This window comes from Sus scrofa, chromosome 14, assembly GCF_000003025.6.
Source record: "Sus scrofa isolate TJ Tabasco breed Duroc chromosome 14, Sscrofa11.1, whole genome shotgun sequence".
In the NCBI taxonomy this organism is placed as follows: domain Eukaryota; kingdom Metazoa; phylum Chordata; class Mammalia; order Artiodactyla; family Suidae; genus Sus; species Sus scrofa.
Window position 1 is genome coordinate 90,602,611 of NC_010456.5, and position 23,766 is coordinate 90,626,376.

A 23,766-nucleotide genomic window follows, 5' to 3' on the forward strand; every position below is an offset into this window, starting at 1 on the left:
ATGTGCTCACATTTCCTTAGTTAAACTATTTTCTTATCAGTTCAGTTTCTTTGCCATTGTGTATATAACTTTACATAATTTGCCATAATTTTGTTAGGTGTCCAAAGTAAATTGGACTCATTTGTTACCCAACAAAAACTTACGAAAGAGTGTTTTTTTTTCCGCTTGTAGAAAAGAAGTAGACCTACGTCATTTGCTGATGAGCTGGCGGCCCGAATCAAAGGGGATGCCACAAACCGGATGGAAGAGGAGCAAACAAGTATGTCACTCCCACCTCCAGATGAGCAAACGGGGTGGTGGGAGAGTGCAGGACCCTCTGCTGGGCTTCACTGAGGGTGGGTTTCTCTGTTTAATTACTGATGCTTAAATTACAGTTTTTAATCTTTTTTGGATTTGTAGACTCTTTGATAGCTGAACACTGTGGACTGCCCCCCACCCTCCCAAGAAAATGCACACATGCACATCTATCTATGCAGTTTCAGGGGTTTGGTGGATACCATGGAGAACCAGGGACCCCCGATTGAGAATCCTTGGCTTCATGTTTACTCCTGAATTTTATTTTGACTAGATAAAAATGTACCGTACACTATATTCTAGTGATTGAATTAACAGGGTGGAGAGATACCAGAAAAATCCTTACAGCAAGTGCAATCCTGGTGGGGCATGACCCTGGTGTGTAAGCTGAAACTTTCTGCTTTTTTTTTTTTTTTTTTTTTTTTTTGTCTTTTTGCTATTTCTTTGGGCCGCTCCCGCTGCATATGGAGGTTCCCAGGCTAGGGATCAAATCAGAGCTGCAGCCCCTCGGCTACGCCAGGGCCACAGCAACGCAGGATCCGAGCCGCATCTGCGACCTACACCACAGCTCATGGCAATGCTGGATCATTAACCCACTGAGCAAGGGCAGGGACTGAACCTGCAACCTCCTGGTTCCTAGTCGGATTCGTTAACCACTGCGCCACGACGGGAACTCCAAGCCTTCTGCTTTAAAAAGAGGCACTTGTGAGTGTCCGCTGTGGGTCAAGCACTGAGTGGGGTGTTCAGGTGGAGCTGAGGTACAGAGTTGAGTGTCCTGCTCTCAGCTGAGGAGTTGTGAGCATGGTAGTTGTGTGTAAAGAACCTATAGGTAAATATAGTAAGGGTAGACAGGGTGTTGTGAAAACTGTGAATTGTTCTTTAAGCCTTATCCCCAGGTGAAACGAAACCTCGGAAGACCTCGAAAGAGAAGAAGGAAAGGAAAACTCCCTCAGATGGTAAGCCTTTCCCCTCAATTCTCTTGTTTTTGGAGGCTCTTGACTTGGCAATGGGAGTATCACTTACATAATTCACAAAAGTGCCTTTTTAAATGCTGACAGATGAAGTCTCTCTCCCCTCACTATTTGAGAGCATACTTTTGGGGTGTGGGGAGAAGTGAATATGGAATAAAAATGCTTTAAAGGTTTGAATTACTAGGAGTTCCTGGTTAACTAATCTGGGTGGTACCTGAGGATGTGGGTCTGATCCCTGGTCTTGCTCAGTTGGTTAAGGATCCGGCAATGCTGTGAGCTGTGGTATAGGTCAAAGACTCGGCTTGGATCCGTGTTGCTGTGGCTGTGCATAGGCCATCAGCTGCAGCTCCAGTTCGACCCCTAGCCTGGGACCTTCCATATGCTTGGGGTGCGGCCCTCAAACAAGACAAAAAAAAAAAAAAGAGAGAGATTTGAATTACTAGATTTTATAGGGATCATTAGCTGTCTTTCTAGATTTCTCCAAAAGTATAGAAACTAGAGACCTCTTAACAGTTGTTTTCAATCGAGAATATATCAGGCCCTTTCACATTAAACAGGAATATCCATTATATTCCCATGTGTGATTGTCAATCTGCAGGTCTCCCTTCAATCTGCCTTTCTTTCCCCCAGATAGTGCTTGGGTGGGAATTGAACCATATACTACCTTCAAAAAATTTTTTTGATGAAGGAGATTGCCTGCAGAATTCACCTTGCTGCAGACATGTATAATTTGAGGGTGAGAACCCAGAGAGCCTTATTTTAAGGGGTTCAGTAGACTATTTAATAAGTTTTTGTCTGAAAGTTTTCAGACCGTTGGCATTCAAATAGTCCTTGTTATATATAGTTAGATAGACTTCATGTCCGTTTTGGAGGTTTGTAAAGGCTGATCCCTGGAATTGGAGTTCCAGATCCATCTTTAACTTTTCCTGCAAAACGTTGCTTTCTTTTTGCTAGATGACGAAGATAACTTATTTGCACCCCCTAAGCTTACGGATGAAGACTTCTCACCATTTGGGTCTAGAGGTGGCCTGTTCAGCGGGGGAAAGGGACTTTTTGATGATGAGGATGAGGAGGTGAGTCGGTGGGAGTCCAGGAAGCTCTCCAAAGCTGTGTCATGGGTCCACAAGGAAGAAATGTTTTGTTCTTTTAGTAATAAAAGAGTGGCTTCTTGGTTGGAAGTTGCTTTTACTTTCAGATTTTAGGAGATTTTGAATCGCAAAGTGAGGAACTACTGCATTCTGATGCTCTTTATTAAGTGGGGAGAGGATGTGTGTGCGTTAACAGTGAACAGTTTATTTGGTTAAGTGATCATTTCTTACCTTTTGTCTTTGCCCATGTTTGTATTTAATTCCTGGACAGGAATTAAATTATTTAAGGCTCTGATTTTGTCATAGTCTTCATAGGCCGTATGTCTCTGTAATCTTTTCAAGGTACTTATTCTTTAGAAATCTTTAAATGCAGCTCCATTTTCCTCTGCTATTTTGAACCATGTTCCATGCTTTATTACAAGCAGAGTGACCTCTTCACAGAAGCCCCTCAGGATCGAGAAGCTCGAGCACCTGTTAATGAAGGTGAGCTTAGATTGCAGCTGGCTGTGTTTCTCCACACACAGACTTCTAAAACTGGTTATTTCCTGTCAGGAGATGGAACACCCGAAGTTGTTCCTAAGCCTCGTTTCTCTGTTAGGCAGGAAGCTGTTGTATTTGCCTTGGTCTTGTTAAAAGCAGTTTGTTTGCACTAATTCATGTCTTGGAAAAAACAAAAAGTATCATCTATAGACCCAAGGCACAATTTTGTCTCTTCCTTAGAGAATTCACAAAGAGTCAGCAGGAGAACCATTCCAGCAGTTTTGAGGATATTTTAATTTAATCATGTTTAGTTTCAAAGAAACATTTATGAAATTCTGCACATAAATTGAAGATCAATAATTCTCCAGCCCAGCGTGCGCTAGTATAATCTATGGCATTTCTAAAAAGCACACACTTCAAGCCATGAAAAAACTTAAAAATTTTATTCCATCAGGACTGCAATAGTTCTTGGGAATTGGGAGTGAGTTATTTTAAGTAACTTGGTCTCCCCAGGCCACAAGTTGTCAGATTTTGGACTTGTTACAGTGTTGGCTGACCTGATTGTCTTGAGGTCCCTGCTCTCCACTTTCTGGCATTGTGACTTGCCTGGTTTCCTGCTTTCCTGTTATTGTCTTCGTTTTTTTCTCTGACATTAGATACTTTGCTGTTCTTTTTTACTTGCTTGTTCTCATCAAACTGGACTGGGTGGAGTCAGAACTGTTGAGCCCTGGTTGCTCTGCCCCTGCCTCCCCTGTTTGTGCTCTTCATCTTCCTTGGCCACCCCAGCCAATCCTACTGCTATTGTTGGCCCAGAGTCCATGGAGGTCACAGCCTAGATTGTTTTAGTACCAAGAAAAAAGTTGTGACATTGGTAGAGAAGACAATACTAAGCAATTTTAAAGTGACTTTTAAAGGAAAAATCTGTGTATTAAACTGTCTCCTATTAGCTGTGTGTTACATCGCACATTTTTTAGGAAAGTGCTTTTAGCAAGGAAAGTTATCTTCTTTGTTGAAATGTTATCTCTTTCTTTCACATTTTAGCCTCTTCGTCCTCCAAACCTGGAAAGAAAATCCCAGCAGGAGCTGTTTCTGTATTTTTAGGTATTGTATGTGTTTGTTTTTAAAAACTATCTAGGTATCGTTTTGTCGTTTTTAAAATTGTCATCTTTGAAGGGCTGCCTGGAGAAGAGAGTAGGGAGAACTTCAGAGGGCATGGAACAGCTTACAGAAAGAGCTCACTTATCTGTGTTAACTCATATTCTCTTAGAAATCAGTGGCCTCAGATGTTTTTTAGTTTGAGTGATCAGTTGATTCTATTTTATGGTATGTTCGATATCAGTAAAGGATGGAGGTTGTTGGGGCCTATTAATGTGTTTTGTGGATGAACTGAAACTATGAGTGCTTGGTCGTGGTACTGTTTTTTTGGGTTTTTTTTTTTTTCTTCTCCTATAATGTCAGGAAGCCCACCACACTGGCTCACAGATGGTTTGTCCTGTCCCTCTGCCCACAGGGGACACTGATTTGTTTGGCACCGCCTCTGCTCCATCCCTGAAGGAGCCTCCAAAGCCTGAGCAGCCCACGCCAGGGAAAAGCTCGTACCTGCCAGCGTCTTCTGGCCTCTTTGATGATGATGACGATGATGACTTTTTTGCAGCATCCCATAGCAAGCCTTCCAAGACAGGTACTGCTTCAGCCTCTGTTTCTGGGAATTTCGTCAGAAAAAGAATGTTGACTGAAAAAAGACATGAAGGTCCTCTAGTTCCTTATCTGTTGCAGTGCCAGAATCCCTCCCCAAGCGTTCCTGTCCTAGCGTTGTTGCGTCTCTGCTTACATGGTTATGGTGCCTTGGATGCCTCTATCTTATGGACTGATCTTTTCTGCTTTGGAAACTAATTACTAGGATTGTATATATCCCTTACAGAGGGAGAAGTCTGTTCCCCTCTGATATCCACTCAAGATTCTAGTTTTGACCTTTTCACTTACAGAGAAAGTTTAAATCACACTTTCTTCCAGTGTCCTCAGTAACCTATATGAGCAGAACATCACATGTGAGCTGTTTAGTTCCCAGCTTCTCCTGTCTGTGCCAGAAAGCCCATGTGACCTTGACCTTTTCTTATATGTCAGGGTTTTGGCCCCTTTGGCATTCTCCTTTTTTCTCCCCTCAACTTTGATCCAGTTTGTTCATGAAGTCACTCCCCTGAATCCGTTGTTCTTTAATGTGTAGATGATGCTCCCAGGCCTCTTGGCAAAATGCAGATTCTGATGTGGGTTTGGGGTAGGGCCTGGGGCCTGTGATTCTGCATTTCTAACAGGCTTCCTAATGGGCAGAGATTACTGGTTTGTAGGTTGCATTTGGAGTAGCAAAGGACTGAGTTCACTGGTGGTTTTTCCAGAAAAGAAGAGTAGGCCACTGAGGTGCACACAGCTTCCAGCAGCTTGAGCCGAGGGCTCTTCCCCTGAGGACTAGTGGACCAGGATGCGTCTGGGCTTAGATGCCTTTCTAGCGGTGGGTGTGAAAGTAAGGACAGCAGCAGAAACACGAGGGAAATGACAGCCTGGCTATTTTAGAAAGAGTGCAAACTCAGCACATAAGACACACATCTAGGCCGACTGAAAGGACAGTGAATAAAAGGAGTACCGCCTTTCAGGGCCTAGAAGGGCTCCCACTTAGTGGGTATCATTAATTTGGAATCGCAAGTCAGTTGATTTCCATTTTTCTTGACAGCTGCTGCTCTTCTGGGACTCAGTGCCCTCATTTCATTGACACACACCTCATTCAGTACAGCGAAGGTAGCAAAGGTTGGAATCTGCCCAAATACTCATCAGTAGGGCAAATTTTGGTTCCTCCATTCAGTGGAGTCTTGTGAGGCTGTTAAAAAGAATGAGGCCTCTGTTTGTTGATATAGGAAGATACCCTAGGTACACTGAGTGAGAAATGAAAATTGTAAGACACATTTTTCAAATTGTATTATCATTTATAGTTGTATTTTGTGAATAACTAGGGCTAATATGTTAGTGTATCCTTTGGGGGATTAGATGGCCTTCTTGTTTGGGTGGGCAGGTGGAATTGTGAGTGAGGTTTCGGTATTTGCCTTTATATGCCTCTGCATAAGTTTGACTTTTTAAAAACAGGAGCCAACCCTCACTTCTCAGATTCCTAGAGCAGTTGACTCTTTCTGTGGGTCTCGCTTTGCCTTTCATGCCAGTCCGGACTACCCTAAGCATAAGATGCTGCTGCGTGGATAAGGGTGTAAGCCAGATGGTTAAACTGTCCTGTTTTCATTTGAGCAGCTCTTGTGTCCTTTGAAAAATTACAGCCTAGTCCACTTGATATTTCTTCCTGACTAATCGAGAAATAAGATACTTTTCCTATTTATTCTTTTGGAGAGAAAAAATTTTAAACTCTGAATTTTGTGGTGATATTTTTGACTTTTATGTATTTTATGCTGTGATCTCTTTCTAAAGACAAAGTCAAATCCACTGCTAATATCTTTGATGATGAGGAAGGAGATTTGTTCAAAGAAAAAGTGGCGGCTTTGCCAGAAGCTACTGTGAATAAGACAGATGAAAATAAAGCAAGAGCAGAAAAGAAGGTGAGTGGGAGGGAAGACTATAGGAGTGTGGATTTGGGGCATCTTGTTTATTCTTCTGGAACCCAGAGGGAAGTATTGTTTCTTTTCAAGTGTGTGGTGAAGAACTTGTGTAGAAGGTTGAAAGATCACAACAAACACCCAAAAAACTACCGCCTAGATTTGGCAGTTGTTGGATTTTGCCTTGCTCAGTGGTTTTTAACATCTGTTGATGATCCTCCCTGAACAGATACCATGTTGGGGATGCAAAAGACTGTCTTACTACTGCTGTCATTTCTCCTATGTTTATTATCTGGCATTCTTCTGAATAGAAGCACTCTCTCTCCTCCTGCTTCCCACTTTTTTAGTATAACTATAGGATCCTGGCTTCTCTAGTCAACATGTTATAATCCAGTAACATCATTATTTTTTTTGGTGTTGAAATTGACCTGTATTTGACCACTGGGCTTCATCCCCATTGGTCTGGCTCTTCTGGCTGCTGTCCCTTCCCTCCCTTCCTGCACAGCTTGATCTATCCTCTCTAAAGCATATCTGTGTCCTGTCCTCCCATGGAACCATGACCTTCCTGTTGTCCCGTGAAACATGGGTGCCAGTGTTCAGAATCCGGCAGGCTCCTAGGTGTCTGCCCTCCCATGCTGGTTCCATCTGTACACGTCCATTTGTGCACTGTGTGAAGCTGGCAGTCTGTCCACTCTGATCCCCTAGAGGTGCCCTCTGCCTTCTAATGTTTTTTCTCTTCTCTCACAGTTTCCTCCACTTAGAATGTCATTGCTTATAGCAACCCCTATGTCCAGGTCTTTTCTGTCCTGAAATTTATCAAAGAACTGTTTCTTCCCTCTTCATAACATATGTCAATTTTTAAATTCTTTCTCATGATACTTTTTGTGTTAATTCTTATTTATTTATTTTTTATTATATAAAAAAATTTTTTTTGGTCTTTTTAGGGCTGCACCCGCAGGATATGGAAGTTCCCAGGCTAGAGCTCAAATTGGAGCTGCAGCCACTGACCTACACCACAGCCACAGCAACTCGGGATTGCCAGATCCTTAACCCACTGAGCAAGGCCAGGGATTGGACCCACGTCCTCCTGAATACTAGTTGGGTTCGTTAATTGCTGAGCCACAATGGGAACTCTTGTGTTAATTCTTTATATGAATTTGATACACGTCCAAGGGTCTTGACGTCTTTATTCCCCTGGTGTATGGCTCCTTGTCCTAGCAGAGATTCAGGACATCTTTGAGTGAATGATTCAGTAAACCCTTGTTTCCAGGTATCTGGTGTGTTAACTTTCTTTTTTTTTTCAACTAAGGTTACCCTACCTTCTAGCAAAAATCTCAAGCTCTCATCAGAAACAAAGACTCACAAAGGTTTATTTTCAGATGAGGAGGATTCTGAGGTAAGGAATTCTTTCTCTTAGATCTGGGAAATAGTTCATGGATATGACATTGGAAATTATTTCTGAATCAGGAATTCATCAGTAGCGGTTAAGACTTCTTAAGTAGTTTAGTTCTTTCTTTGAAAATAATCTTTTGAGAAGAAACGTGGTCTTTAGAAAGTACATGTGCACAATACTTATGCTGTTGGGTTTGAATCCAGTGTATCTCCTAGGAGGAAAATTCAAGAGGTTCAAATTTAGGCTATTAATTGATCTACAATGTAATGAGACAGAAATCAACACACTATACCTCCTCTGTCAGCAGCCTCACTAAGCAGTGCTACATGTTCTGGCACAGCCTTTGACCTTGTTACTGGTAACAGCCTGTGGACTGGCACTGCTTTGCAAGCAGCCTCAGTCCTCCAGGCCCCTGCCTAGTATCACTTTTTTCAGTGATGCAGTAGCAGCTCTTGTAAGCATCACTGCTTTTTCTGCTCCCACAGGTCTTGATTTTTTTTAGTGGCAGTTTTAGTCCAGGATTTTAGGGGATAGAAGACCGATTAGAGAATTTGAAATGGGCAATAATCATTCCCCTTCACAGAAAAAGATGTAGGCATGTCAGAAATTTACATGTCATTTCAAGACATTGTGAACTCTGGGTTAGGCTCTTGTGGATACTTTGCACTCATAGCCAGGATGAACATATAAGTCTTTGGAAGTAGAGTGAGCCCTGTTGATGTAAATAAAACTTTGAGGCATGTATTTCATTAACAGCTGATGTACAGAAGATAGGAATTAAGCAAAGTCCAGTTAAGCCAAAGTCCAGACACCTAAGTACAGCGTGTTGGGGCTGCATACTCTGGTCTTATCCTCCCATCCCCTCTGCTCGTTGTCAAGCACACCGGCACGTTGAGGTCTTTGCATTGGCTCCTGTTGCTCTGGGAATGCCCTTCCCAGAATCTGGATGGTTTGCTTCCTCTCTTTTTCCAGTTCTCTGTGAGGCCTCCCAAGACGACGCTCTGCATGATGGTGAGCCCACCAGCATGCACCACACTGCGCTCCTCAGCCCCTTTTCTGTTTTATTGTCCCCACAGGATATATTGCTGTGTGATACCTCCTATCTCCTTGTTCATTGTTTCTGTCCCAACTAGAGTAGCCTTCTTGAAGGCAGGACGTTTTGTTTCCTACTCGTGTTCCTAACACCTTGATTAGTGCTTGGCATCTGGTAACTGTCAAGGAGTTGTCGACTACATGAAAAAACCAAATGTGACCATTTCAGTGACTCCAAAGGAGTTCCAGTTACTTATTACCTTGAAACAAATGATCCAAAACTTAGTGGCTTAAAATAACAGTATGTTTTGTTACCTCTTATGGTTCTAGAAGTTTATTGGGCTCAGCTGGGTATTTTTCACTTAGGATCTCTCAGGTGGTGCCAGCCTGAAGGTAGCCGGGCTGAGAATCATCTTGCTCTTGTGTCTGATCAAGTCTTTCTGGTGCCTGGGCCAGAAAGACTTGATCAGCTGGGACTTTTGGGAGACCCCTGTTTACCTCTGCGATTCCCAGCAAGGCAGCTTCAGGGAAGCTGGACTTCTTCTGTGTTGGCTCAAGGCTTCCAAGTGAGATTCCCAAGCGAGCTGCACAGAGGCCATACAGACATATCTCAGAAATACTGTGGCCTTAGTTCAGACACCACAGTAAAATGAGTATCTCAGTAAAGTGAGTCACGTGAATTTTTTGGTTTCTCAGTGTACATAAAAGTTATGTTTATACTATACCCTAGTTTCTTAAATGTGTAATAGTATTGTCTAAAAACACAATGTACATACATTAATTAAAAATATTTTATTGCCAAAAAATGCTAACCATCATCTGAGCTTTCAGCAAGTCGTAATTTTTTGCTGGTGGAAGATTTGAAATATTGCAAGAATGACCAAAATTTGACAGAGAAATAAAATCAGCAAATGCTGTTGGAAAAATGGCATTGATAGACTTGCTTGAGATAGATTGCCACAGACTTTCAGTTTATAAAAAAACCAGTATCTATAAAGCACACTAAAATGAGGTATATCTGTACTGCTTTTTGCAACCTAGCCTCAATAGTCACTGCTGTTATTCTGCCACATTCTGTCGGTTGAGGCAGTCACAAAGGCTTCCTGAGTTCAAGGGCAGAGGACACAATCTCTACTTCTTGATGGTAGGAATGTAAATGAATTTGCAGGTAGGTTTTAAAGCCATGTACATCATCATAAATTTTTTCAATGGATCGTGTTGAGGTTTCTAGGCAAAGAGAGGTAAGACAATGCAGTCTGGGAAGAGCTTTGGATCAAAAGGATTGATCATTTTACTCCTTCCCTTATATCTCAAGTGTGGAGCTATTGCTTGCCCTGTGAAGTCATTTTGGGGACATATGGAGCCTTTTTTCCCAACACCAATGAATATATTAGTCAAGGGTCCAAAACAATGTTGAAATTTTTTTTTTGTTCTTTGTTTTGGTTTACTTTTTGGGGGGAGGGGTGAGCATACCCACAGCATACAGAAGTTCTTGGACCGAAGATCAAACCTGTGCCATGGCAGTGATCCTTGTCACAGCAGTGACAACACTGGATCCTGAGCCTGTTTGGCTACAAGGGAACTCTCAACAGAGCTCTCTCTTTAAATATCTTGCCAGTGTGTAAAATGCAGGAGAGGCATGAGAAGCCTGGAGCTCCCTCATTATGGCCCCTTCTATCTTAACAGATCCGTGGGACTCCTGGGGCCCAGAGGAAAACCACTGGGCTGATTTAGAGCTCTTCTCAGTTAATGAACTCATTAGCTCTGTGTTTGAGTAGGTATTGATTCCATAATACTAAAAAAAAATTATCCAGAGAGGTCTTAGACCTGTGCTCTTGTCCTATTTGTCTGGCTCTTGTGTATTGAAGTTTCTCTTCCTGAGGGAATAGTTGTCCTCTTTTAGTGTTTCTGATTCATGCAACTCAATTTGCAGAGCTTTCTTTGTATTATAGGCTGACATTTTATAATATTTTGGAAATTTCTTCACAATCTGCCAGATATTTCTCTAGTTTGCAGCATTTCCAAGCTATAGTTCAAGTATAGAATATCAAACGTTATAAAATTAAAATTGAACCTTTTTTTTTTAGGGCCGTACTCTTCAGCATATGGAGGTTCCAGGCTAGGGGTCGAATCAGAGCTGTAGCCACTGACCTGCACCACAGCCACAGCAATGCCAGATCCAAGCTGTGTCTGTGACTTACACCACAGCTCATGGCAACACCAGATCCTTGACCCACTGAGTGAGCCCAGGAATCAAACCTGTGTCCTCATGAATGCCAGTCAGATTTGTTTCCACTCAACCACAATGGGAACGCTGAACTTGTTTTTATTTAAAAGAAAAATATCATATACTTATTAGAGGAAAAGAGGGATGTAACTAAATAAAACAGAATTTTAGATCCAGTAACTTGGGACTCTAGCTTCTATTTCCATTATGAAATCTGTTTAATCTCTCTGACTCTTTGGACAGAAAAAGGAAGTTATTCTTATTTTTTTTAGCAAGATAGGAAATTGGAAAATTTCCTCCTGCCTTAAGTCATCCAAGTGGATGTGTCGAAGAAGCTCCAGGTTCCAGTGAGGCCACTTGGAGTTCCATGCGGGTCTCTCCTTCTCGCCTGCACACAGTGAGGACAGATTCTGATGTGTGGAAGTTCCTCAGGGACTGTGACAGCCAGCTTCCCTGTCTGACAAAGAGATCTGGAAGCACTGCAGCCATGTCATAGTCTTTAGTGTTTTCCTCTGATGCTTTAAGAACCAATACATTTTGTTAACCAGCAACTTTCATCTTGATCCGACAGGATTTGTTTTCTTCTCAAAGTGTGAATAAGTCGAAAGATGCATCTCCCCTGCCTAGCAAACTCCCCACCTCAGTCTCGCTTTTTGATGATGAAGATGAAGAGGTAAACACTGTTACTGCATCACAGGATAATCAAGTCTTTGATTAGCAGAAAATCAGTGCTGATGTAGCTTTAACCAGAGGCTCATACAGTTAGAACAAAGTGATATGGAAACAGTCAAGCTCTCTGAGGCTTACGTAACAAAAACAATTGTTTTTATTTCATTGACTCTCTTCTTACGTTTCTCTTAGCTGTGCAATGGGCAGGACCTTAGATTTTCTTGACCCAGCTCTGTGTAAAGCTTTAAGATTTTTCTTTTCTTTTTTCTTTTTTTTTTTTTGTGTTTTTTTAGGGCCAACCAGCGGTATATGGAAGTTCCCAGGCCAAGGATGGAATCGGACCTGCAGCTGCCAGCCTATGCCACAGCCACAGCAATGTGGCATCCAAAGCTGAATCTGTGACCTGTACCACAGCTCACGGCAACACCAGATCCTTAACCCACTGAGCAAGACTGGGGATCAAACCTGCATCCTCGTGGATAATAGTCAGGTTTGTAGCTGCTGAGCTACAACAGAACTCCCTAGATTTCATATTTAAAATCTGCCTTTAAGAAATACCTTGTAGGGATGGACCCCAATGATCTATAGGAATGTCTGGGATAAAATGGGAGTTGAGGGAGAAGGCAGTCGTGCCATCACCTTGCTTTTCTTTCCTACCCTAAATGAAAGAAAGCAAAGTAAAGAAATGAGAAGGAAGGCAAACCAAACCTTCCTCCTTATGCAGTATTGTGTGGTGGCTAAGCTAATGGCTTTGGCATTAGATCCCTAGTTGTACCACAGGCAAATCAGGGACCTTGGGCAAATAACTTGACTTTTCTGAATCTCCTCTGGCTTAGTAGTATATAGGGTCATTGTGACAGCTAAAACAACTAATGCACTGCCCTCAGCATAGCACCTGGCAAGTAGTAAGTACATAGTAAATGTTATCTCTGTCATTAGTCTCCCCAGTTAGTGCCAGTTCATTATTCTTACGGCCTTTCCTACCTGCCCAACTTTCCTTAAGGGCTTCCTTTATTGAATCTTTACACCTCAGGACTATTCACCTGTTGTGTGTGTGTGTGGTTTTTTGTTTTTTTTTTTGCCATTGCTTGGGCCACTCCTAGCATATGGAGTTCCCAGGCTAGGGGTCTAATCGGAGCCGTAGCCACCGGCCTACACCAGAGCCACAGCAATGTGGGATCCGAGCCGCGTCTGCGACCTACACCACAGCCCATGGCAACGCCAGATCCTTAACCCACTGAGCAAGGCCAGGATCGAACCTGCAACCTCATGTTCCTAGTCAGATTTGTTAACCACTGCGCCACGACGGGAACTCCCTGTTGTATGTTTTTAAGAGTGTTTTTTTTTCTAGCTTGGGTTCAGGCCTTTTGACCATTTTGTTCCTCTTATTTAAATAAAAAGTATCTTAATGGGTACTTTTGGAGGGCTTAGCTATACAAAAATTTACAAATGCCATTGAACCTATAAGAATTGGCTCTTAGTAGGCCAGTGATTTTATTTAGTAAACCATGTCTTAAGTTTGTATTGTCTTTTTATAATTAACCAGAAACACAAGCCATTCCTTCCCTCTGTCCCTGGTGTCTGTAGATGTAAAGAATGAAGAAAGCTCCCTATTTTCTTCTTATCCATTGCCCTGGGTTCTAATTCATAGAAAGAATGGTACAGGTTCCTGGCTGCACAGGGGGCTGTACTGCTTTCAGGCCAGCTAAGGTTGTGGGTCCCTAATAATCACAGAGGGCCCACGACAGGGGGACTGCATGGAGCTAGGTTCCCTCCTATGTATGTGACCTTGTCCTCATATTACTCCCCATCTGCCAGGTGTTCTGGCTTTGAATTCTGTGGTATGTTTCCCTTCTGTGGATGGATACAGTTAGAGAAGATTGTTGGCTGTTGTAGGGTTATACATAAGAGAGAAGTGGGATTTACTAGCATTGTGTGGTGTTCCCCCGCCCCCCCAAAAAGTGTTATGTATATTTTTCACTTGACTAGAGACTTATTCTTTAACAATTTGACATGAGAGAATGTGTTTTTTGTTTTGTATGTACAAAGTTGTCATAATCTCTTGCCATTTGTTTTTCTAGGATAATCTTTTTGGGGCTACAACTGCTAAGAAGCAGACATCATCTCTACTAACTCAGAGCCAAGAGAAAGCAAAGCCCTCTGAGCCTTCCAAAAAGAAAGCATCTGCCTTATTGTTTAGCAGCGATGAGGAGGTGGGTTAGAAGTTATCTCCTAGAGAAGAATAGCAGATGGTTTGATGTATTTAAGTGTTTTGGCTGTCTTAAACATTTTCTTTTCTGCCTGTTTTAAATCTAGTGAAAGACTATGTTGACAAGACTGTCTTTCTATTTTTTTTTTTTTTTTTTTTTCTGCTGGCCTGTGCCACAGCCACAGCAAAGCGGGATCCGAGCCGCATCTGCGACCTACACCACAGCTCACGGCAACACCAGATCCTTAACCCACTGAGCGAGGCCAGGGATTGAACCTGAAACCTCATGGTTCCTAGTCGGATTTGTTAACCACTGCACCACGATGGGAATTCCTGTCTTTCTATTCTTGAAGAAGGATATTTAGTATGATATATTAAATTAAAGATTAATCTTTCCAAAATGCTTAGGAATAAAATAAGTATGGCCTTCAAATTGTAATATATGCTTATGCAGATGAGTTAGATCATATTTTACATTGTTAATGCTCTCTGTATTTCATTAATTAATAACTATAGCTAGGATTTGTCTTGTGACACAGTGGGTTAAGATCCAGCCTTGTCACTGCAGTGGCTTGGGTGGCTGCTGTGTTGTGGATTTGATTCCTGGCCTGGGAACTTCCGCATGCTGTAGGCATAGCCAAAAAAAGAAGTGTGGCTAGATATGGTAGGACTAGCCTAAGCTGGTTTAACTCCTTTTCTATAATGGTCTTAACATAATGTCTTCATTGTCTGTCTAGATACATAGTAGCAGAACTAGTTGAGAATACAGTTAAACTGTATTAAGCTGCTATTCATATTTAGCTGTACAGAAAAAGACTTTAAATATAATGATGTTAAAAACTGTGAGCATTAAAAACCTTCCTCTTTTAACAAGATAGATAAGTTATGAGGTTATAAGGTATATGGATAAATTATATATAACAGTGACCCAACCTTGGGCTGCCCAGTGGAACCAGCTGGAAAACTTTAAAGAGTACTGCTACCAGATTCTACCACTGGAGATTTTGAATTAATTGCTTTGGGGGTATGGCCTGTCACTGGAATTTTCTAAAGCTCTTTTGGGGATCCCAGTGTGTGGTCAGTGTCAAATGTCACTGCTCTTGGCAACACTTCTTAAACCATAACTGTGAAGAAATCACCTGGCATCCTGTTACAAAAGCAGGCTCTGATTGAGAAAGTTGGGGGTAGAACTGAGATTCTGTGTAACGGAAGCTTCTGCTTGTGGACCTCACTTTGGTTTGCAAAGCTCTAGATTCCAGAACCCACAGGACCACTTAAGCAAGGGCTTAGGCTTTCCTGATTTGAGGGGGTAAGCATAATAACTAGGTGAGGTTTCCTTAGATGCTTCCTAAAAGCCAGATTCAGAATTTTGTTGTGAAAGGATCCCTAGCAGTTTTCATTGTCTTGTTTACCTTGCATGAGATTTTTATACATTTTTTTCCCAGTCTGCTTTGGGATTTTTAAAAATTTAAATTCCAGCGTTATTCTCCTCCAAAGTTGAGAGTTCTTGACTTAAAATGTTCCTTCTCCTTCTCATCCCCCTCTGTCATGAATTGTGATCTCTGAAGTTGAGTTAGTTCCCTGTCCCAACACAGAGTAGGGTCATAGAGAAACATTGTGGCAGGTGGTGAGGGAGGAAGACGCAGAAGGTCTGTGAGGCCAAAGAACCCAGCCATCTAGATTTGAGTTCAGTAAAGTCCTGGACATGAGCTTTCTTCAGAAGTGATATACTTAGTTTAAGGAATGTGAATTTTCTTTTACTGCTCAGGTTTCTTAATCTGAATTGCCACAGGATTTTAATGTATGTTTTATACTTTAAGGACCAGTGGAATACTACTGTCTCACAGACCAACTCAGCAACTGACAAGTCTAAAGGAGAACTTAGGGACTCTGTGGCCCCCCAGAACCAAGAAGTTAAGACCGTGAAGAAGACCAGCCTCTTTGAGGAGGAGGATGAGGATGATCTGTTTGCTATTGCTAAGAACAGGTGAGACTGTCATCATAAGAAATCATTTCATCAGCGTTTGGAAGTTCCTGCTGTGTTTCAGTGGGTTAAAATCTGACTGCGGGGGCTTGGTTTGCTGTGAAGGTTGCAGGTTTGATTCCCAATCCTGATGCATGCAGTGGGTCGAAGGATCCCCAGTCCTGGCACAGTGGGTTAAAGCTGTAGCTGCAGCTCCGATTCAGTCCCTGGCTCGTGAACTTCCATATGCTGCGGTTGTGGCCATTTAGAAATAAAAAAGAGGGAGTTCCCGTTGTGGCGCAGTGGTTAACGAATCCGACTAGGAACCATGAGGTTGCGGGTTCGATCCCTGCCCTTGCTCAGTGGGTTAACGATCCGGCGTTGCTGTGGCTCTGGTGTAGGCCGGCGGCTACAGCTCTGATTGGACCCCTAGCCTGGGAACATCCCATATGCAGTGGGAGTGGCCCAAGAAATGGCAAAAAGACAAAAAAAAAAAAAAAAAAAAAAAGAAATAAAAAAGAAAGAAAGGAAAGAAAAGAAAAAAGAAATAATTTCCTCAGCATTTGTGTATCAGGTGCAAGGTGTCAGTTGCTGGAGGTGGCATGCTGATCATTCATTAACTGGTAATTGTGCAAATGAGAATGTCTTTGATTTTCATTTGCCAAGTATTCTCCCTGGTCCTCGGAAATGTTTTTCTTCGTGGGTCCTTATCTGATTTCCTCTAGTTATCTTTTTTTTTTTTTAGCCTAAAAGATTATTTTTCTTTGTTAGGGGTTTAAGTACAGTTTGTTGTAGTTTTTTAGGAGGATGGTTCTCTGCAGAGTTGCGCTGTATCACAACTGGTAACCCGTAGCTAAAATAAATGCTCCTACACATTAAGGCTCCGACTAAAAGGCAGCAGGTTATGTAGAGGGAGCATGGGCTGTGGTTTGTATTGTAATGTGCTGCCAGATTAGCTGTGAATTCAGAGAAACTCCCTGGCAAATGTGTATGTGTGTGTGTGTATATTTTTCTTTAGATCCTTAAGTGATTACTCAGAAATTTTAACTGAAGGTAGTAGCATAAAGAGGCAATTGGGAGTTCCTGTCATGGCTCCGCGGTTAATGAGCCTGACTAGTATCCATGAGGACTGGGTTCGATCCCTGGCCTTGCTCAGTGGATTAAGGATCCGGTATTGCCATGGACTATATGGTGGGTCATAGATGCGGCTCAGATCCCCTGTTGCTGTTGCTGTTGCTGTGCAGCTGCAGCTCAGATTCGACCCTTATCCTGGGAACCTCCATATGCCACAGGTGCAGCCCTAAAAAGATGAAAAAATAAAAAGGAGGTAATTGATTGGACATATATGCAATCGATGCATTGATGTGGTTTGATGGATTCAGAAGTGTCTCATATTTCTGTCTGAATACTGTGATCTCTTCAGATGTCACCATTTCTACTCTGGCCCTGTGACTTGGCCCCTGGATGTATCTTGGGCCTCTGGTTAAGAATAGAGGTTCTGGAATCCCAATACCTGTTATTAAATTCTAGCTCTGCCAGTTGTTCTCTGAATAGCCTTAAACAAGTTGCCTAGTCTCTCTGTTTCTCTCTGTTAAACAGAAATGATGAGTACGTCTCTCATAGGATCATTGAGAGGAACTAAATGAAATCCAAAAGTGAGATAATAACTGGTACATTGTAAGCACCTAAATGTAATTTACCATCTTTAGTGCAGGGGAATTAACATTTCATTCCTTTATTTTTTTTCCTCTCCCTCTCTTTCTGTCTCCTGGGACACTCTTCCTTTGTTGCCTGGCCAGCATCTTCCAAGACTCAGTTTAGGCTCTCTCTTTTGAGGGCTTCCCTAACCCAGACAGATGAGAAAAAGAAGAAATAGCATCAGAGGCTAGAGCAAAAATGGCTCCATCTTTAATACCCACTGCCCCCCCCTTTCACATGAGCATTTTCTACCTTGTATAGAAATTATCTGTTTACATGGGTACCCCTCCCTTTGCCCCCTGCCACACATATGGTTACAAGTTTAGAGGTTAGGAAGCATTTGTAGGTCCCAGTACCAACTACACACAGTATCTGACTTTCAGTAATGCAAGCTTTCATCAGATTCTCAAAAAAGCTTTTACAGACGATAACAAGTGTACAAGAGGATGTGGAGAAATTGGAGCCTTCACAATTGTTGGCAGGACTGTAAAATGGTGCAGCCACTTTGGAACACAGTCTAGCAGGTCCATAAAAAGTTAACCATAGAATTGGAGTTCCCGTCGTGGCTCAGTGCTTAACGAATCCGACTAAGAACCATGAGGTTGCGGGTTTGATCCCTGGCCTTGCTCAGTGGGTTAAGGATCCGGCGTTGCCGTGAGCTGTGGTGTAGGTTGTAGACACAGCTCGGATCCCACATTGCTGTGGCTGTGGTGTAGTCCGGTGGCTACTGCTCTGACTGGACCCCTAGCCTTGGAACCTCTATATGCCACGGGAGCAGCCCTAGAAAAGGCAAAAAGACAAAAAAAAAAAAAAAAGTTAACCATAGAATTGCCACAGGACTCAATTTCAGTTTTAGTTTTTTGAGGGTTTTTTTTTTTTTTTTTTTTTTTTGGCTTTTTTAGGGCTGCACTCTCGGCATATGGAAGTTCCTACCTTCGGTTGAATTGGAGCTGTAGTTGCCGGCCTACACCACAGCCACTACAATGCCAGATCCGAGCCATACCACAACTCACAGCAACACCAGATCCTTAATCCACTGAGCGAGGCCAGGGATCGGTTCATTACTACTGAGCCATGACAGGAACTCTCAATTTCAGTTTTAGTTATATGCATAAAAGAAATGAAAACACATCCACCCAAAAACTTGTGCATGAATGTTTACCATAATGCTACTTAACCCCAAAGTGGAAACAGCCTAAAAGTCCATCAGCTGAAGACGAATCAACAAATTGTGTTATAGCCATACAATGGACTCTTAACCAGCAATGAGAACTAAAGACTGATACATGCTACAGTATAGATGAACCCTGAAAATATTGTGTTAATTGAAAGAAGCCAGTCATAGAAGACCCCATGAATGATTCCATTTGTGTGTAATGTGGGAAAGCGATAAATCCATAGAGACAGAAAGTACATGAGTGTTTGCCTGGGGCTGAGGGGAAAGGAGAGTTGGCAGTGATTATGAACAGGTATGGCTTTCACATTAGGTTATGGAAATACTGTGAATTTAGATTATGGTGAGAATTGCACAGCTCTGAATATACTGAGAACCACCGAACTGTACACTACGAAAGAGTAACTCTTCTGGTATGTAAATTATAACTCAAAACCCATTCTGAAAACAGAAACAGAAACTTTGTGACCCTAACAGCATTGTGAAGTACTGCCTTGTCAGCAGGGCATTCAAATATCCTGGCTGGCCTGGATAGGCCTGCTCTGTGCCTGTCATTCCAGCATGATGATGACTAATTTTCCCTTTCACTCTCAAAAGTGTCCTGGTTTGGGCCATAAACTATGACCATCTTAATGTTTTTTGACATCTGCACCTTTTAATAAATCAAGACACTTACCCCATTATTTATAATGAGAAATCCTCCAGCTCACTGAGCTGCATATTTTTCTTCTGAGGATAGATTTCCACAGGAGGCCCACATTGAACCAGCAGTTTCGAGGGTGTGGAATGAGGTCCAAGGTTAAGGACTCACTGTCCTTTCGAGTGTAGCTGTGTCTAGAGACCTAACTAACTTTTCTCTAGCTTATAACTTGAGGATTTGGCATCAGGGTTTTTTGTGTGTGTGTTGGGGGGGGGTTTGTTTGTTTTTTAGAAAATGTTAAGAAAGCCATGTTTCTTTAGGCACCTGGTGTAGTTATTTTTGTAATGCTTTATGATCATTCAACACCAATAGTCATATATTTTGACTATAATTTATGTAAATTTTCATTGGCATATATCCTTAAAAGCATATTAGATACTACCTTACTTTGTCATAACAAATTGGCTCTTTGCTTTCATAATTTCTTCAAGGTGTAGACTTAATTTTTAACTGTCCTTCAGTGTGTAAGTACATGGAACTATTTGGTTGGTTGAGTTCCCTAGTCAGTGATCCTTAGGTATTTTAAAGGCAGACAGCCATGTTAAACTAATGAATAACCTTGTATTATGCCTTGTTAATAATAAAACCTAGAAAAAAACATGTAATACATGACCTTCCTGGTACCTCTGCTAGTTATGTTTAATGTAAGTAGATGGATATGGTGAGCAATTTACTGAAATGACCTAACTAGTTATTAGTTTTATCTAGCTAATATTGAATTATGTTGATGATTCTCTAGTATGCTGCTAATTGGGTGATTCCTTGTCACATAGTAGACTCCAAACTTGACCCTTCATAATTGGCATCCTTCCTATTTGAGACTCCCCCTGTCCAGTGCTAGGCCTCCCTGTGTTTCTGCACTTTTATGATTCTGTTCCTTACATCTCAATTGGTACTTCCTTTGGTAGACATTTATTGACTGACTACCTTCTCCTTAGGAGCCAGTGCAGAATCTTGGGTAGAAGAGGTAGGTGAAGACAGATGAGAAGAAGATGGTGAGATCTGGGTCTAGATTTCAACTGTGGTTGCCCATGTGGGATAATAGATAGGTGAACCCAGGTTCTTAAGAGACTGTGTGGAGGGGACGGAATGGGATGGGTTTAGGGTTTGAAGAGAAGGCGTGGGAGAGCAGAGAGGTGTTGGGGAGGACACAGTTAAGTAGCTGAGGAGGCACCAGGATACAGGTCACAGCCTGAAACAGGCCCTGGCCCTGCGGTCTCTACAGCCGCCTTCCTGACCTCTCTGGAAATAGGCATGGGTGCTCCCCGGTTCTGCCCCTGCTATAGGAAATGGTGAGAGAGAATGCTAAGTGGGTTGCGTGCCTTGGCAAAGCTAACAGCTAGTGCACTTACAGTGAGTGAAAGTAACTGAAAAGGGACAAGATAAGCAGGGCTCTGGACTTCTACTCAAGAATGAGGGACAGTGGTGATGACTTGCCAGACACAAATTATACCTACTTCAAAGGTTTTTCTTGCTGCCTTCAACTGTGTGAAGTCAACAGATGATGTGTTTTGGTGGTAGGTGGGTTCCTGTAGGTGTGGCCTAGAAAGAATATTGTATTTTTTATTTGCTTGTGCCTTTAATTTGCCTTTTTTTGTTTGTATAGCCAAAAGAAGACCCAAAGAGTGTCACTCCTCTTTGAAGATGACGGTGACAGTGGAAGCTCTCTGTTTGGCTCTCCTCCACCATCTGTTCCTGCTGCAACAAAGGTATTCTTAACCTCTTAGGCCCAGGAAGTATCCTGGAGGTGATGCTACGTGAAGATTGGTGCTTCCCTCAATCAGATCCTAAAACCTGAATTAGGAGGCTGAGCTAAGTCTTAAGGAAAAACTTGTTTGCCTAGTTGTAGAAAGAGATCTTCTGGTTGGTGTTATTTTACAAATGAAGCACACATGCAAAGCCTGAGAAGAGGATTCACTTGTGCCATGTAGCCCCGTCAGTGTCAGCTGTAGGTGTCTGAGTCTCAGGGAGAGCAGATGACGGTGCTACCGTACTTCTTCTGGAGGAACTGCCGGACTTAGCTCCCATGGCATGGAATTCTGTTAACAATAGAGCAGGCCAGTTCATGTACCATCATTCCTTACAGGAGCATGTGTTTCAAATACTAATGCTTTGGTCTTGGTTTGTATTTAATAGTGAATCAGTAAAAAGGAAGGAAATTCTGGGAGTTCCCTGGTGGCCTAGCAGTTGGGGATTTGGCTGCTGTGACTCAGGTTTGATCCTTGGCCTGGGAACTTCTACATGCCATGAGTATGTCCAAAAAAAAAAAAAAGAAGGAAATTTTGACATGTGCTACAGCCTGAATATAGCTTGAGGATATTAATGCTGATTAAGATAAGCCAGTCACCAAAAGACGAATACTATATGATTCCACTTACATGGGGTACCTGGAAGAGTCAAATTCATAGAAACAATAGAGTGGTGGTCACCAGGGGCTGGGTGGGGACTGATGGGGAAATGTATAATGGGTACAGAGTTTGTCTTGCAAGATGAAAAATTTCTGGAGATTGGTTGTACAAAAATGTGGATATAATTAAGACTACTGAACTACACGCTTATAAATGGTTAAGATGGTAAATTTTATGTGTGTGTGTGTATGTTTATGGTTGTACTTGCAGCATATGGAAGTTCCTAGGCCAGGGACTGAATCTGAACCACAGCTGTGACTTACACCACAACTGTGACAACATCAGATCCTTTAACCCACTGCACTGCCAGGCCAGGGGTCAAACCTATACCTCTATGGCAACCTGAGCCACTGCAGTCAGATTCTTAAACCATTGTTCCATGGCGGGGACTCCAAATGTGGGTGGGTGTGTGTGTGTGTGTGTTTAACCATAGTTAAATTTTTTTAAAAGTTATAAAGTATGTGATAAGAAAAAAGTCAGTTGGTGACTATCTAGTCTAAATACTCTTCCCAGCAATTGAATTAAATGGCATCACTGTCACAATCACGGAAGCTAAAAAATTTAGCCAATCTTTTTTTTAGGGCCACACCTAAGGCATATGGAAGTTTCCAGGCTAGCGGTCTAATCAGACCTACAGCTACCTACCTGTACCACAGCCACAGAAATGCCAGACCCGAGCCACATTTGCAACCTACACTATAGCTCTCAGCAATACCAGGTCCTTTACCCAGTGAGTAAGACCAAGTATCAAACCCATATCCTCATGGATACTAGTCAGGTTCGTTTCTGTTGAGCCACAATGGGAACGCCTTACCACATGTTCTTTCTTGGTGATTCATTCTGTCCTAGAATAATCCAGAGGAGGTTGTTGTCTTTTTTTGTCTGGAAATATTCTTTATATTTTCAGACAGTAAATGTGTTAATTTGTCCTATGGAAGCTTCCCAGACCAGTCCTGTGCCAGTTACTGCTTTAGGGACTCTTCTCTCACCACATTCCCACTAGGTGCACAACTTGTACTAGAAGCTTGTGCCCCTAGGTGAGCGTGCTGCCTTTCCTGGGCTCTGCGACTCCCTGGGTGCATAGTCCTTTCTTTGAATCTAAAGGTGCATAGTCCTTTCTTTGACTCACCCATGCTTGCATCTCTCTAAAATGGCTCCATGGATAAAAGAATCAGGAGATCTGAGTGCTTTTTCTTTGTAAATTATAAATAACAACTTCTGCCCTGGATAAATTAGAGGGTCTGGAAATGGAAAACTTTGAACCTGTAGTGATTATGATTGTTAAATAGGATAAAAGGTCAGAGATACGCATCTTAAGTAGCAGAACAACCTGCACACCTGAGTTGTACCACTTGTGAAATTTGATCACCTTTAAGGTGACAGTATATAAAAAATATTTTTTGTTTAGAGGTCCTAGAATACTTTAAGGTAAGTTAAATGTGACTCAGTTGTAAACTTAACAAGAAACTAATTTCTGAGTGAAAATGAAGAGTCAGCTTATCTTTAGGAAGATTTAAAATCAGTAATTTGGGTGGCATTTTCCTTGGTTAGAGGACCATAGTTATATGAAGGGAGAATACAGTCCACCATACTTAAGATTTGTTTTCCACACTTATTCACATGCATTGACATTATATGTGGTTTTCAGTGAATCTAGCACATTCCACAAAAATTTTTACCTTGGATCATTTTGGTTTTTCTTTAGCTCTTCTGCAACTCTTTTGTGAGTTTCCAATCTTTTATCTCAAGTTCAAATGATAATTTATGCATTTTAAGAACCTCTTTCTGACAGCTAAAGATCTCCTACCCTATTATTTATATTTTTTTCTATCGTAGTCATATTCTTCTTTAATTTCCCAAATTTGTCTTC

At 42.0% G+C, this 23,766-nt stretch overlaps 1 protein-coding gene across 1 annotated transcript in view; it reads left to right on the top strand.

Annotated features, from left to right (window-relative positions):
• Positions 1-23,766, top strand: part of LOC100522401 (WASH complex subunit 2A) — a 58,096-nt gene that overhangs the window by 20,212 nt on the left and 14,118 nt on the right. The window contains 12 exon segments of the mRNA XM_003133111.6: positions 172-259; positions 1,179-1,250; positions 2,220-2,338; positions 2,779-2,836; positions 3,875-3,934; positions 4,344-4,514; positions 6,299-6,426; positions 7,733-7,819; positions 11,647-11,748; positions 13,826-13,957; positions 15,774-15,940; positions 21,095-21,197. Coding sequence (XP_003133159.2) covers positions 172-259; positions 1,179-1,250; positions 2,220-2,338; positions 2,779-2,836; positions 3,875-3,934; positions 4,344-4,514; positions 6,299-6,426; positions 7,733-7,819; positions 11,647-11,748; positions 13,826-13,957; positions 15,774-15,940; positions 21,095-21,197 — 1,287 coding nt within the window.